The sequence below is a fragment of the Paramormyrops kingsleyae genome, chromosome 9, assembly GCF_048594095.1.
Source record: "Paramormyrops kingsleyae isolate MSU_618 chromosome 9, PKINGS_0.4, whole genome shotgun sequence".
Taxonomy (NCBI): Eukaryota; Metazoa; Chordata; class Actinopteri; order Osteoglossiformes; family Mormyridae; genus Paramormyrops; species Paramormyrops kingsleyae.
Genome location: NC_132805.1, coordinates 2,374,467 through 2,387,748, shown reverse-complemented (window position 1 = coordinate 2,387,748; position 13,282 = coordinate 2,374,467). Strand labels below are relative to the sequence as shown.

The 13,282-nt window shown below is 44.7% G+C and overlaps 1 protein-coding gene across 5 annotated transcripts in view; it reads left to right on the top strand.

Moving 5' to 3' along the window:
• Positions 1–11,527, top strand: part of znf385d (zinc finger protein 385D) — a 64,792-nt gene extending 53,265 nt beyond the window's left edge. For all 5 annotated transcript variants that reach the window (XM_023802642.2, XM_072716020.1, XM_023802644.2 and 2 more), the window contains 6 exons: positions 1,760–1,870; positions 4,567–4,708; positions 8,896–9,141; positions 9,374–9,555; positions 10,103–10,195; positions 10,830–11,527. In XM_023802642.2, coding sequence (XP_023658410.1) covers positions 1,760–1,870; positions 4,567–4,708; positions 8,896–9,141; positions 9,374–9,555; positions 10,103–10,195; positions 10,830–11,039 — 984 coding nt within the window. In that variant the 3' untranslated portion in view covers positions 11,040–11,527. The remainder of the gene's footprint in view (positions 1–1,759; positions 1,871–4,566; positions 4,709–8,895; positions 9,142–9,373; positions 9,556–10,102; positions 10,196–10,829) is intronic.
• The last annotated feature ends 1,755 nt before the right edge of the window (positions 11,528–13,282 follow it).

The window sequence follows — 13,282 nt, the reverse complement described above, 5'->3', positions numbered from 1 at the left end:
ACACACACAGCCATGTGTTTTTCTCCGTTTCCATGGAGTTAATCAGGGCCATGTTACTCCCCTCACTCCACCCACCAACGACGTTGAAGTCCGATAAGGATGCTGTTAGATTAAAGGAATAGAGGCAGGCAGATGTTTATTTCAGCTCATGTACCAGAGAAATGGAATAAAATGCATCGAAAGTGAAAGAAATGACCCAATGGGGAGTATAAATGGTCTGTCACCATGACCTTTCGGTCAACTTTCGGTGAACACAGAAACCCAACCACCATCTGATTTCTATGGGGAAAACTCTGATCTCAACATGGCAAGATAATAGATAACAGAAATAATAGAAACGACAGTTAACACCATAAGACACTCCCAGGGATCAGAGAGCTCAGCTCAGAGGGCTGCCTCGCTCAGCTCAGAGGGCTGCCTCGCTCAGCTTAGAGGGCTCCCTGGTTCAGCTCAGAGGGCTGCCTCGCTCAGCTCAGAGGGCTGCCTCGCTCAGCTTAGAGGGCTCCCTGGTTCAGCTCAGAGGGCTGCCTCGCTCAGCTCAGAGGGCTCCCTGGTTCAGCTCAGAGGGCTGCCTTGCTCAGCTCAGAGGGCTGCCTCGCTCAGCTCAGAGGGCTGCCTGGTTCAGCTCAGAGGGCTGCCTCGCTCAGCTCAGAGGGCTGCCTCGCTCAGCTTAGAGGGCTCCCTGGTTCAGCTCAGAGGGCTGTCTCGCTCAGCTTAGAGGGCTCCCTGGTTCAGCTCAGAGGGCTGCCTCGCTCAGCTCAGAGGGCTGCCTCACTCAGCTTAGAGGGCTCCCTGGTTCAGCTCAGAGTGCTGCCTCGTTCAGCTTAGAGGGCTGCCTCGCTCATCTTAGAGGGCTCCCTGGTTCAGCTCAGAGGGCTGCCTCGCTCAGCTCAGAGGGCTGCCTCGCTCAGCTCAGAGGGCTCCCTGGTTCAGCTCAGAGGGCTGCCTCGCTCAGCTGAGAGGGCTCCCTGGTTCAGCTCAGAGGGCTGCCTCGCTCAGCTCAGAGGGCTGCCTCACTCAGCTTAGAGGGCTCCCTGGTTCAGCTCAGAGTGCTGCCTCGCTCAGTTTAGAGGGCTGCCTCGCTCATCTTAGAGGGCTCCCTGGTTCAGCTCAGAGGGCTGCCTCGCTCAGCTCAGAGGGCTCCCTGGTTCAGCTCAGAGGGCTGCCTCACTCAGCTTAGAGGGCTCCCTGGTTCAGCTCAGAGGGCTGCCTCGCTCAGCTCAGAGGGCTGCCTCACTCAGCACTGCCCCATTTGAACTGCACAGCATGTAGTGCCCAGTGCATATAAATAAAGCTCCTGCCCTGACATTCTGCTGCAGCTGCTCCTCACACGACGCAGACAAACAAAATAATTCTTCAGCCAAATAACCATCTGTGAAGCAGCCGATTAGGCACTTAGCAGAACCCATATAAGACCCTCCGGACGCACAGGATCTTGAGGGTTCTGCTGTGCATCTGGTATACCTTCTCCATCATTAAAATGTGCACATGACACTGTTCAGGAGATTCGTTGTAGTATTTAGAGCCTTACTGGAGATCAGAACATCCCATCGCAGGTTAATTTGCTTGGCTATTCAACCGCAAGACGTCTCGAAATGCTTGAAAACGTGAAGCAAAGTGATTTTTAACGTGTCCCGGGGGCACTGGCCTGAGCTGGAGTGAATAACCCCCCCTGTGACTTACTGCCCCCCCCCCCCCCAGGTGTGTACGGGGTGACACACTGCTGTATTTTAATTGGCTCATCTTCCTCTTTTTTCAGCTGAACCAGACTCAGAAAGCTGTCGTAACTCACACTTTGGGAATCCCTCTACCCCCCCCCAAAAAACACGTTGTTTCCTGCAGTGTGTGTCAGCTAAGATTTAATTCTGAGGTGAGTGCAAATACATTGTTTCTAACAAATATCTTTCAAACTTTTTGACATAGATGCTATTTCTTAAGTTGTGCATTTCTCAACCATATATTATGATCATATATCATTATCTGAATACGTTGCTTTCCATAGTAACAAATCATTTCACAAATTGTAAATGACTCTTATTGGCTTTAGAAGTGTCTGTATTTGTTTTGGATGTTTATATGCAGGCCTAAAAGACAGTGCAGGCCTAAAAGACAGTGCAGGTCATTCTATCTACCTTATCAGGACTGAGCAAACCAGGATAATTATAAAACATGCCGGTTTCTCTTAAGTTGAGCAGCTGCCTGTTCTGTAGTGGAAATTTATGCTGGGCCTGGACTAATGTATTCACCACAGAGCTGATCTTTCCTCTACACTGGGGATTATTTCACGATAATCTGCATTCATCAAAACCATCCGTCACAGTCCCTCTCGGCAGTGGCTGAAGGGTGACCAGGGGATGTTTCCCATTTCCTTGGCAGAGATTTAAGGCGACTGTGACATCTTAATTTCCATCAAAAAGTAGTTTATTATAATCTCTTCTTGAAATGCACTTCAATGCATAAAATTGCCTTTTAGAGGATGTTTATCCAAACATCAGGTTGGTATATCACCTCAATCTGTTTATCGATATATGATTTACGATGAGGTTATGCACCCTACTGGACCTCAGCTGGGCGGCTGTACGGATGTTACGGGAAAGCCGTGAAATGTGCACGCATCATAATGGCTAATACTCATGGTTTTAGTGAGTGGATTTCGCTATGTCCATCTTTCGTATTAGTCATTTATGGCAAGCAGTTCTTCCTGTCAAAATGAATCGGCAGCTGTACGAAATATGAAAGGAAAAAAAAGCTCTCACTTATTATAAGTAATGCACTGTCCATTTCAAAGTGAGTTCACCAAATGAGCAATCGGAGTATGGTGGTCTTTCATCGCTACAGTGGACAACTCATTGATTTACTCGCGTCGCTCCTAAGGCACGTTGTTTTTCGGAATATTCAATTTGGAGATTACAAGCTGACACTCATACATATTTCAATAGACCGGACTGTAAATATATCTGGAAAATAATGCATAGTAAAAATACCATTTCAATTTTCCTCCTTGTAATGTCTTTATTACTGATGTTACTTTTGTATATAATAACGCCTGACAGCAAGGGTAATAAGTAATTATTTAAAACATCAATAATACTCCTTTTTTCCACCTGGTTAATGTCAGAAATGGAAAATGACAAAAACACAGAAGAAACTCATTTTATTTTAAGCTCTTAAACTTCAGAAAGTGACAAGTACAGATCAAAAGTCGTCTTACCGTTTTCTGTAAACCCCGAATGTAACTGCAAGTGAGAAAATGGAACCTTTAATTGGTGTGCTGGTGGGAGTCTCTTTCCTGATGGGCCTTTGCTGGGCTACAGGCCTGCAGCGCTGCCAAAGAGGAATGAAGGCAAAGCTGCTGCGGACATCACAAATAAAGGCTTTTAGAAAACACAGAAGACGCTCGCGGGAGGGTCAAGGCCTTCATTCTACATATTGTCAGGTTTTATTAAAATAAATGTGATATAAGTTACACACAGGGACAATTCTGGGATTTGATTGAGCCCCTTGTAGGGTCGCCATTTTCAATCTGAAAAAATAGCAGACACCAGCCTTCCTGGGTCTCTGATAACCAAATTTGCCACCCGGGGGAGTGGGGGAGACAAATCAGCAAGTGGATTACAATTTTTTTTTCAAGGGGGTGAGACAAAATAATGGGGAGACTGAAACCCCCCCCCCCCCCCAAATAGGATTTAGAATTGACTATAGTTATATAATATGACTACAAGCCATACAGCACACAGAATTAAAGTGGCTAATAATTTTTTTGTCGAGTTATCATTCATTCAGGTATTTTCAGAGGCTGTAGGCGGACAAAAAAACTATTTGTTTGCAGTTTTGTGTTACACCCGCAATGCAGGAACTGCCGGAATGAAAGCAGAGGCAGTGTGGAAAAGGGATTTCATTTGATTGAGCTTTCATATTCATGTAACCCTCAGTGTCTCATGTGTGCAGCTCCTGTAAACAGTCAGCTGAAGGGGCCCCGTGAGTGTGACAGAAAAGCGTCCTTCAGCAAACCAGGCTGCGGTACCATGAGTATCAGCACCTCAGAAATGTGTGATTATGGAGACAAATCGTGACTTCAGCACCACATCTGCGACCTTCTCAGACAATGCTAAATTAGCTTCTATCACACAGACGTTACAAAGACCTCAGAAGCTAACATTCATACTTTCAGTGTGATATCTTCAGTGCATAACTCCATCCATCAAACCATCCACTTTCCATATCTGCTCGTCCTATGCACGATCTCGGGGGTCCGGAGCCAATTCCGGAAACTACCAATGCTATCATGTCCACAGTTTTACAGTATATAGCAAAATGCAATTGCAGTGAAGAAGGCCTTTGCGGATAATTCTGGAGTTCTTAAAGCAGATTAGACAGCCACTAAACTAAGATATCCTCCGCCTCCTTACTTAGAAACACTCTCATAACTAAGGGCACCGCCGCTTACGGATAAATGTCACCAGCATTAGTGCAGACACAGTTTTTGCCACATTTTTGAAAGCAGATCAGTGTGCTGTAACCGTTGGTTGCCTGTAGACTAATTCTGTCTGCATGCTGCACTTGCAGAGCCAAGCTTCAGCCCACTACAACGGAACTAAGCATGCGAAGAGGCTGAAAGCGCTGGGGGCCCTGAACAATGTGATGGTCTCCAATGAATCCACAAAGGGCAGCCAGCCTACGCTGCCCCCTACAGGCCCTGAAACAGCAGGTCAGGTTGTTGGGGGTTTTCCTTCCGCAGATGTGCCCCTCTGTTACCCTCCCTCTCTCTCAGTTTGGCTGATTTCTGCTCACACCTGCCATGGGTCTGTCTATCCAAACCAGATCACGTATCAAGTCTTCTTCCCAGAGAGTGCGTTCTTTCACATTCAATTTCAGTTTGCCTGGGCTTGACTGTGGATAAGGGAACTATGTTGATCTATTGAAATGTTTTGACTTAAAGGTGACCTACATGCTCGAGAGCCAATGTTCATATTTCAGTGGTAGAACCGTCGCGGAAAAGGGAACGTTATGCTAGTTAAAGAGTTACAGAGGATTAGATGTCAGTGAACCAGCTTGCTGTGTTTTTCACTCCAGCCCAGTTCAGTAGGAAACATCCCCAGATAAAAGCCACTGAGGAAGCGAGACGGCAGCATAATCAGCCGTGTAGCTACAGCCATCCGAATAAGCAGGAACCAGCTGTGTAGCTACAGCCATCCGAATAGGCAGGAACCAGCTGTGTAGCTACAGCCATCCGAATAGGCAGGAACCAGCTGTGTGAGCCTCAGGCATCCGAATAGGCAGGAACCAGCTGTGTGAGCCTCAGACATCCGAATAGGCAGGAACCAGCTGTGTGAGCCTCAGACATCCGAATAGGCAGGAACCAGCTGTGTGAGCCTCAGCCATCCGAATAGGCAGGAACCAGCTGTGTGAGCCTCAGACAGCCGAATAGGCAGGAACCAGCTGTGTGAGCCTCAGACATCCGAATAGGCAGGAACCAGCTGTGTGAGCCTCAGCCATCCGAATAGGCAGGAACCAGCCGTGTGAGCCTCAGACATCCGAATAGGCAGGAACCAGCCGTGTGAGCCTCAGACATCCGAATAGGCAGGAACCAGCCGTGTGAGCCTCAGACATCCGAATAGGCAGGAACCAGCCGTGTGAGCCTCAGCCATCCGAATAGGCAGGAACCAGCTGTGTGAGCCTCAGCCATCCGAATAGGCAGGAACCAGCCGTGTGAGCCTCAGCCATCCGAATAGGCAGGAACCAGCTGTGTGAGCCTCAGACATCCGAATAGGCAGGAACCAGCCGTGTGAGCCTCAGACATCAATCCTGCCAAAGACAGTGAAAGACCACATGACATGAAAATTATATTGTAAACAAGACTGATTTTTGCAAATAAACAATTTAATTACATTTTTATGTTTGTGGCAAAAAAGACAGTTTCCATTATAGGAAAAGATATTAATTAAAATCCTTAATTGCTTTTATGTTGCATGGCATTGCATTATTGTAGTGTCATTTACAAAGAAACTCTGGGCAATAGAAAAATCCATTGGGTTTGTTTATGAACATCAGCATTTTGGATGGAGAACTAAGGAGATTTATACACTTGGAATATGAAAGGATAAAACTAATAAAATAACAACAAAAGCATAACTTCAGAGAGCTGAATCACTGTCTAATTTTCACAGTAGTGATACATCATTGAACTTAATTATTTGAATAAAAGTGCTAAATTTTCTAATGCTGATAAGGGAGTAGGAGAGTCTCAAGGACTTTGATTACATGGTAGAAAAAGAGGTAGAAAGTATGGAAGAGTTTTATAAATGGATTCTTCTCTGATCCTGACTTTTATCAGAAGTAAGTGGTGAACCGTGTCTGAAAGGAAAGTGTTGTCAAGCCTTACATGACGAAAATAGAGTCTGGTGCAGTGAAACATCTAATCAGGAAGGGCTGTTAGCTGAACAGGAAACAGCTCTCCCCAGTTCTGTGGAGAGATACCACTGCTGCAGACAGGTCTCCTTATGTTGTCATGAACACCTTATTGTGTCTGTAGATTGGAGGGGATGTTAATGTGCGGCCCCTTAACAGTGATACAAAAGCAAAACAGTCTTGCGAGACATGTCTCAGAAAGGGAGGAGCATGATTGATTGGGACATTCATGCATCATGCTGGTTGTCCTTTGGCATGTTTGCCTCTGATTGCCTCTGATTGCCTCTGATTGCTTCATGTTGCCATTTATTAGCAGGTATGTCAAGGTGAACAGCTCCTACAAATTGCAAAAATAGGCAGCAAATTTCTTCCATATTGCTCTTAGCCAGGATTCCTATTCAATGAGCTGCACAGCCTTCTAGAATGAGCATTCTCTTCACTGTGAATCCCCAAACAATGAATAATCGTATCACAAATATAGTAATTGCTTGTGATATAGGATGTCACAATTCATTAATGATGAACGAACTTGTGATCAGTAAGTAGCTTAGTTTGTGGTTAATTAATACATAAGCAATGACAAAATACTACAGTTGTTTGTGCCAAGTGAAGTTTTACTTAATGCGTTTGTAATTTGGCACCTTTTCCACCTTATAGTAAAAAGCCTCGAAGCAATGAAGTAATACATGTCAAACTTTCTCAAATTTTAGATTCTTGAGAATAACCCCCCTTCTGCTACGATGACAGCATTACAGACTATTTGCATTCTTTCAATCAGCTTGCAGATGTAGCCACCTGGAACGCTTCTCCAACAGTCCCGAAGGTGTTTCCACAAGTTCTGGGCACAAGTTGCCTACCTTGCTCTTATTCTTCAATACAACTCTAACTCTTTCCTTGTTCATAATAATACAGATACAGTAATAATAATACAGTAATACAAGATAATACCGTACCTACATGACCTCCAGGTGTGCTTAGGCTTCTTCTCTTGTTGGAAATGATTGAATGATTTCAGAAGACTTTTCACTGGTTACATTCCACTGTTATATACTTTGTAAATATATCACTATCAAAAAAAAGCAATAAGTGTCTTCTTGTGGACTGACGGAATTCTCTACCCAATCTGATGAAATGTTACACTTGAGAGAAGACCCAGAAATCGCTTGCAGCGTGGTTGCTGTCCTACCATGGTGAGCGACTCTAATTGGCTGGACATCCTGCATCATGCTGCCCCAAGAAAAAATTGTTGTTAGAGTTTGTTCAGCTGCTTAGGATATTCAGTAGAGCAGACCAGTGGACCAGTGGACCAGGACCCAGACAACTGGGACTCAGCGCTTGGCATTCAGATGCTATACAGAAAGCTGTGGCATATGGGGCATGACCCTGAAACTCAAAGCGCCACAGTTTTTACCAGGAGCTAAAGAACAAAGTGTCTGCCTTCTTTACACAAAAAACATGCATTGGCTTGGCAGTCACTGAAATTTAATAAATATATGCAAGGACATTTGGGTTGCGTGAACTTATGCATTGTATACAGGGGGAATATATCAAGTTACGGAATTCAGATAAAATATTGTGGCAAACCCAAGAAATCATAAGCTCTTGTATTTCTGGTGATTTTCTCAGTCAAAGGTGATTCCCCCCCCACCCCCCCCTGAAAAAAGGGCTCCTCCTGTCAGGTGCCGGGCACTGAAACAAAGAGGCAATCTGTGATTACAGCTAATCACAGCATGCAAATCTGTCAACTGACTGGGTTCATTTGCACTCTAATGAGATGCTGTCATAGAGGACATTAATAAGGGAATGGATTATACTTGGGAGAGTTTTTATTTTTTCTAATCCATTTGACACACTGCAAGATTTGGTTTATTGTCGATCAATTATGAGGGCTTAATGACTTTAGTGTAAGTAACCTGTACAAATATCCAGATATGAGATTTGCATGCATCGATTTCAAGTATATAGAAATCCCTCCCCAGGCATATTGAGTTCAGGAAGGTTGGTGCGGGACCATCTACAGCAGTTTTCTCATTTGAAAATATCGCCCCCACCCCAACACCCTGGCAAATATTTTATCTAAATTCAGGAATAGCATTGCTTTTTAAAATACCATCAAAATACCATATATTGTGCCATAATGTCAGAGGCGTGAGGGTCACTGAAAATTAAACAGCACTCTAGCTTAGTGCCGGCTCAGGGTGGAGGGGGCGGTGTTGTGCGAGCAGGATTTGTTGTCTGGGGGTGGTGGTAGCGATAAAATTTGCCGACTGGATTGGGTCTTGGTGATAAAACTGCTTGCTGACTAATTACACTGCTGCTGAATAGCAGAGGAACAGATTTCCCGGACATTGGGCATCATTCGTGGGTGTCAAGGATCTGAGGTCAATTTGTGGGAGACTCCGGGAAAGTCCGGGAGAGGTGGAGTACTGAGCATAGCCGACTCAGCGTGGCCTCCGTCTTGTGCAGATGATCTTCTTCTGTCCACAGGCAGCTTAGTGAGGGCGGCGTCTCTGCCATCCTTACCCGCGAGCGCGAGCAAGTCGCCGTCGCTCCACGATGTCCCTGAAAAGCCCGAGGCCGCCGCGGTAGAGGGAAGCCACGAGTCGCCTGAAAGTGACTCCTCTGGAGAGCCAGGGGAGGAGACGGAGGAGGAGAAGGCGAGGCGCCTCCTCTATTGCTCCCTCTGCAAGGTGGCTGTCAACTCCGCATCGCAGCTGGAAGCCCACAACGTCGGTGAGGAGGCTCGCGATCTCCGTCCTGACGCCAGGCCCAGTCTCTTACGAAAATGAAGGCTAATAACACACCAAAACTCTTCAGACTGCTCAGAATCCTTCAATGTTTTCCCTCTCAGGTGCAATAAATCTGAACTCTATTACACACCACATGAACACATTGTCAAAAGCAGATGGTGTCATATATTGATATAATTTAATAGCTGTTGTTAATGGCTGCCTTCCATGGTCAGGTGCCAAGCACAAAACGATGCTCGAAGCCAGGACTGGAAACGGAACCATTAAGTCTTTCCCGAGGCCAGGGGTCAAGGGCAAAGTGAGCCAGGCCACCAAAGCATGGACAGGCCTGCAGAACAGAATGTTCCACTGTGAGACGTGTGACGTGCACGTGAACTCAGAAACGCAGCTCAAACAGGTGACTAGAGTTCATTCTGTGTAGGGGGGGGGCACTGAATCCCATACAACAGTCAATATTTTGCTTGGCTTACCCTGCTGGTTTAAATCAAATCTCCTTCCTAGATGTTTTTGTATTCCATCAATATGTCTATTTATGAAATTCTACAGGATGTACAATAATGGATATACAACTATCTGTACTATTTGTATGTATTCGTAATATAAGAATTGCAATATGAATTTCATAACTTATGAACAAGGTTCATGGGAGTTATACTTGTTTACTTATTCTGAGGGCAGAATGAAAAATTATTGGTGCAGGGAGATAACCAATCAGATTGTAGAGGAGGTGAGTCTGTGCAACTAGAGGATGCGAGACCAACCAATCAGATGTCTTGGTCCCACATCCTCTATTTACTTGGACCCACCTCCTCTACAATCTGATTGGATATCTCCCTGAACCAATCATTTGTTCTGCCCTCAGATCAGTTCTGCATAAGTAAAGCTCACATGAACATGAAGAGGGTGACTTTTGTGATTCAGCTTAGATTCTGTTTCTTCTCCAGCATATCAGCAGCAGACGACACAAAGACAGAGCAGCAGGCAAACCTCCCAAACCAAAGTACAATCCCTACAGCAAAGCACAGAAAGGCCAGAGCGTGAGTCCTCCTGCATGCCATCACCGCCACCATGACACGTGACCTATCAGCGCTCCTCTTATTATCATTATTGGGCGCCATGTTCCTCTTTTAATTTACACCTTTTCAATCATTGTGGCCTTCTATGATGCTCTGGCTCTTCTTGTAATATGTCGGAAATCAAATAGCTTTAGTCTGGTCATTAGGAATTTGAGTGAAAATTCGGGAGCTGCACAACAGTATGTAAATATTACGAACTACAGTAAAACATTCCCTTCATCTACACAGAGATGACTTCTCTCTTTTGATTAAGGTATAATATTGCCTTCAATGACATAAATCTGGGATGGACATAATCTCACTGTATATGGCACCTTACAATTTAGAATTACACTTACACTACAATTTACATCACAATTACATTACAATTCCAATTTACATTGGAATTCTAATTTACATTACAATTACAATTTACACTAGAATTCCAATTTACATTACAATTATAATTTATTTTACAAACTCTGAATCACTTGTGACAACAATGGCCTTAGACAAGCAAACTAACTTGATAATCTTAAATAGCATATGCAAGACATCCAGTGCTGTGGTCCTTTTGGCAAACTGACTGCAGTTTGGTGAAACTGTCTCTGTTTAGGTGAACTTAGGCTTGAAGAAGGGCCTGGACCAGCCTCTCCCAGCCTGCCTGTTACCAAGCCCCCTGGCACCCGTGGCCCCCCACTTCCCCCTCCGTTCAAGCCCCGCCGCCACCTTATTCCAGACACAGCCTCTCCCAGCCGCCCTGCTCCGCCCGGCCCCCGGGCCCATCCGGACAACTCCCTCTCCTGTTCTGTTTGCTCCCTACTGACTGGCCGGCTCCCACCTGCAATCGGGACTTTCCGTGATTCTGTCGCAGGGGAACATGGACCCGTTTCTGTGTGTCGTTCTCCCCCCTCTTGCTGATCCAAAGGGACCCTCCGTCGCCCTCACACCTGTGAAGTTTTCTTCCACCTGATTGCGTCTGGGACTGGGACTTCAGTTCCTGCCTTAAGGTGCACTGCAGTAAATTAAACAGAAAACCAGGGAGCTATGCAGAGTTTTTTTGGCTGTATTAATCACTAAGGAGGGCACTAAGGGGAGAGATTAGATTAGGTTGTAAGTATCAAAAAGAAACCTCGCTTTTTATAACATCAACATTGGCAGTTCTTATTACTAGAACTTACTAGAGCTCCAGATCTAGCACTAAAGACTTACAGTATAATGAAGGAAAGAGACTGAAAGAACGCATCACTGTATTGATCTCACTTTATCTCCCAAATGTAACATCAGAAATAAAAAATACTCCAAATAAGGTAACACTGTCCAACAATGAACTCATCGTTAAAAGTCTTGTTGAGTCCGCATTAACACTGAGATGACTGTAAAAACTGAAATTAAGATTATCCATAATCTGCATTATTGCCTTGACCAATTTAACAAAAATTGATTAAGCCTCTGATGATATATAAGAAATAGTTGAACTGTCTGTTTTTAGCACTTTCAAGCACAGTCACCTAGTATTGGTTGGTTAGTTACATTCTTCTAACTGCATTATACGAACAAGGATGGCCCTCTGTGCTCCTTAACCTTCACCCCCCAACCCCAACACTATGCACCACCTAACTTCATGGGTTCATTTTTTCCACTACCGGGGAAGTGGACATATTTCTCTTATACTAATACCATTCCGCACAAGTTTGTTTCAAGTGTATGATGAAGCCCAAATGCAATTTCCAAAATCCATCCAAGGTAAATTCACAGCCAGCAACAGAACTGTCTTGCGTCGTAACGCAAATTCAAGTCAGATTTGCAGTGTAAGCTGTATTTAGCTGCCTTTTATGGTTCAAGTCGACCCACTTGTTTTCCAGGCTAATATGTTGTTTACAGTCCAGATGTGGCCCAAGGTTATACTAAGTATAGTTATTATGCTAGTGTAAGTGTCCCGCGCACACACACACACACACACACACACACACACACAGTACAGTGCTGTGCAAAGAGTCAGCAGCACGTGGACTGGATCTGCACGCTTGCTGTGAAAAAGACCAAATGAGGCCAATCGAGGGTCAAACAGAGCACAGTACATTTTAAGCAGAGCCTGCTGCATTCATACGATGCTGTCAGTTTCCAGTTAGTTGGGTTTCCTTGGTACTTAGACCAGCTGACTTTTAGGTAAAGCAAAAGTCCACAGCCACAGCTAGTATGAATGCTGCAGATGGACATTATTGTAATAGTCTTACTGTAAATAATCTATATCTGCATAACAATGTACGTCCATCTTTTTATTTATGTTTATCCTTGTCAGGGGGTGCTGCTAATGATTTTGGGCCCCATGGAAGCACATCATATTGGGTCCCCAACGCAGACCAGTCCAAACAAGTTCCAGTTTAACTTTACCCGCCTTCACCGTACCCCGTGTGCACGAAAATGCCGTCGGATCCTGTTTTCATTGATGCCCCAGGTGTTATAACATTATATATACATTTTACATATAACAACAGAATCATGGATATGCTTTCAAAGTTGTGTAATGTTTTAATGTTATCTTTTAGTTGATTCCAATCATGAAGCCAATTTAAAAGTGGAATTCTTTCGTTTTTTATGACTTGAGATGTTATCGACAATTACTTTCTGTCATTTTCTGTCACTTGCTGCTGTTTCTTACCCATTCGGCCCATTATGGAAATGCAGTGACTTAAGTGATATCAGATTGTTATCGCTGAATCATACCCGATCCACTGCGTGCAAGACTAAGACTTTCCAGCAGTACAGGGAAATTGGCAATGTGACATGCAGGATATTCAGAGGCACGACGGAAATGTTATTATTTGAGGTGCATGAGTCTAGTAGCGCGAGATTGTGTGGTTCCTGTGAGACCCGCAACGTTAGTGCCATGATTTCCAGGCAGAGCTGGAAGTACTGATTTTGGATCCGCAGAGGGCAGTTACACTCATACAACCGGCCCCCCTCCCCCCCACTTTTGTTCACCTGTTCTACTATCTCTCCTTTCAGTTTGTGTTGTTTCAGCTTGCAACTAATCTTAAATTTCCTGACATATGAAATGTGTGTCCC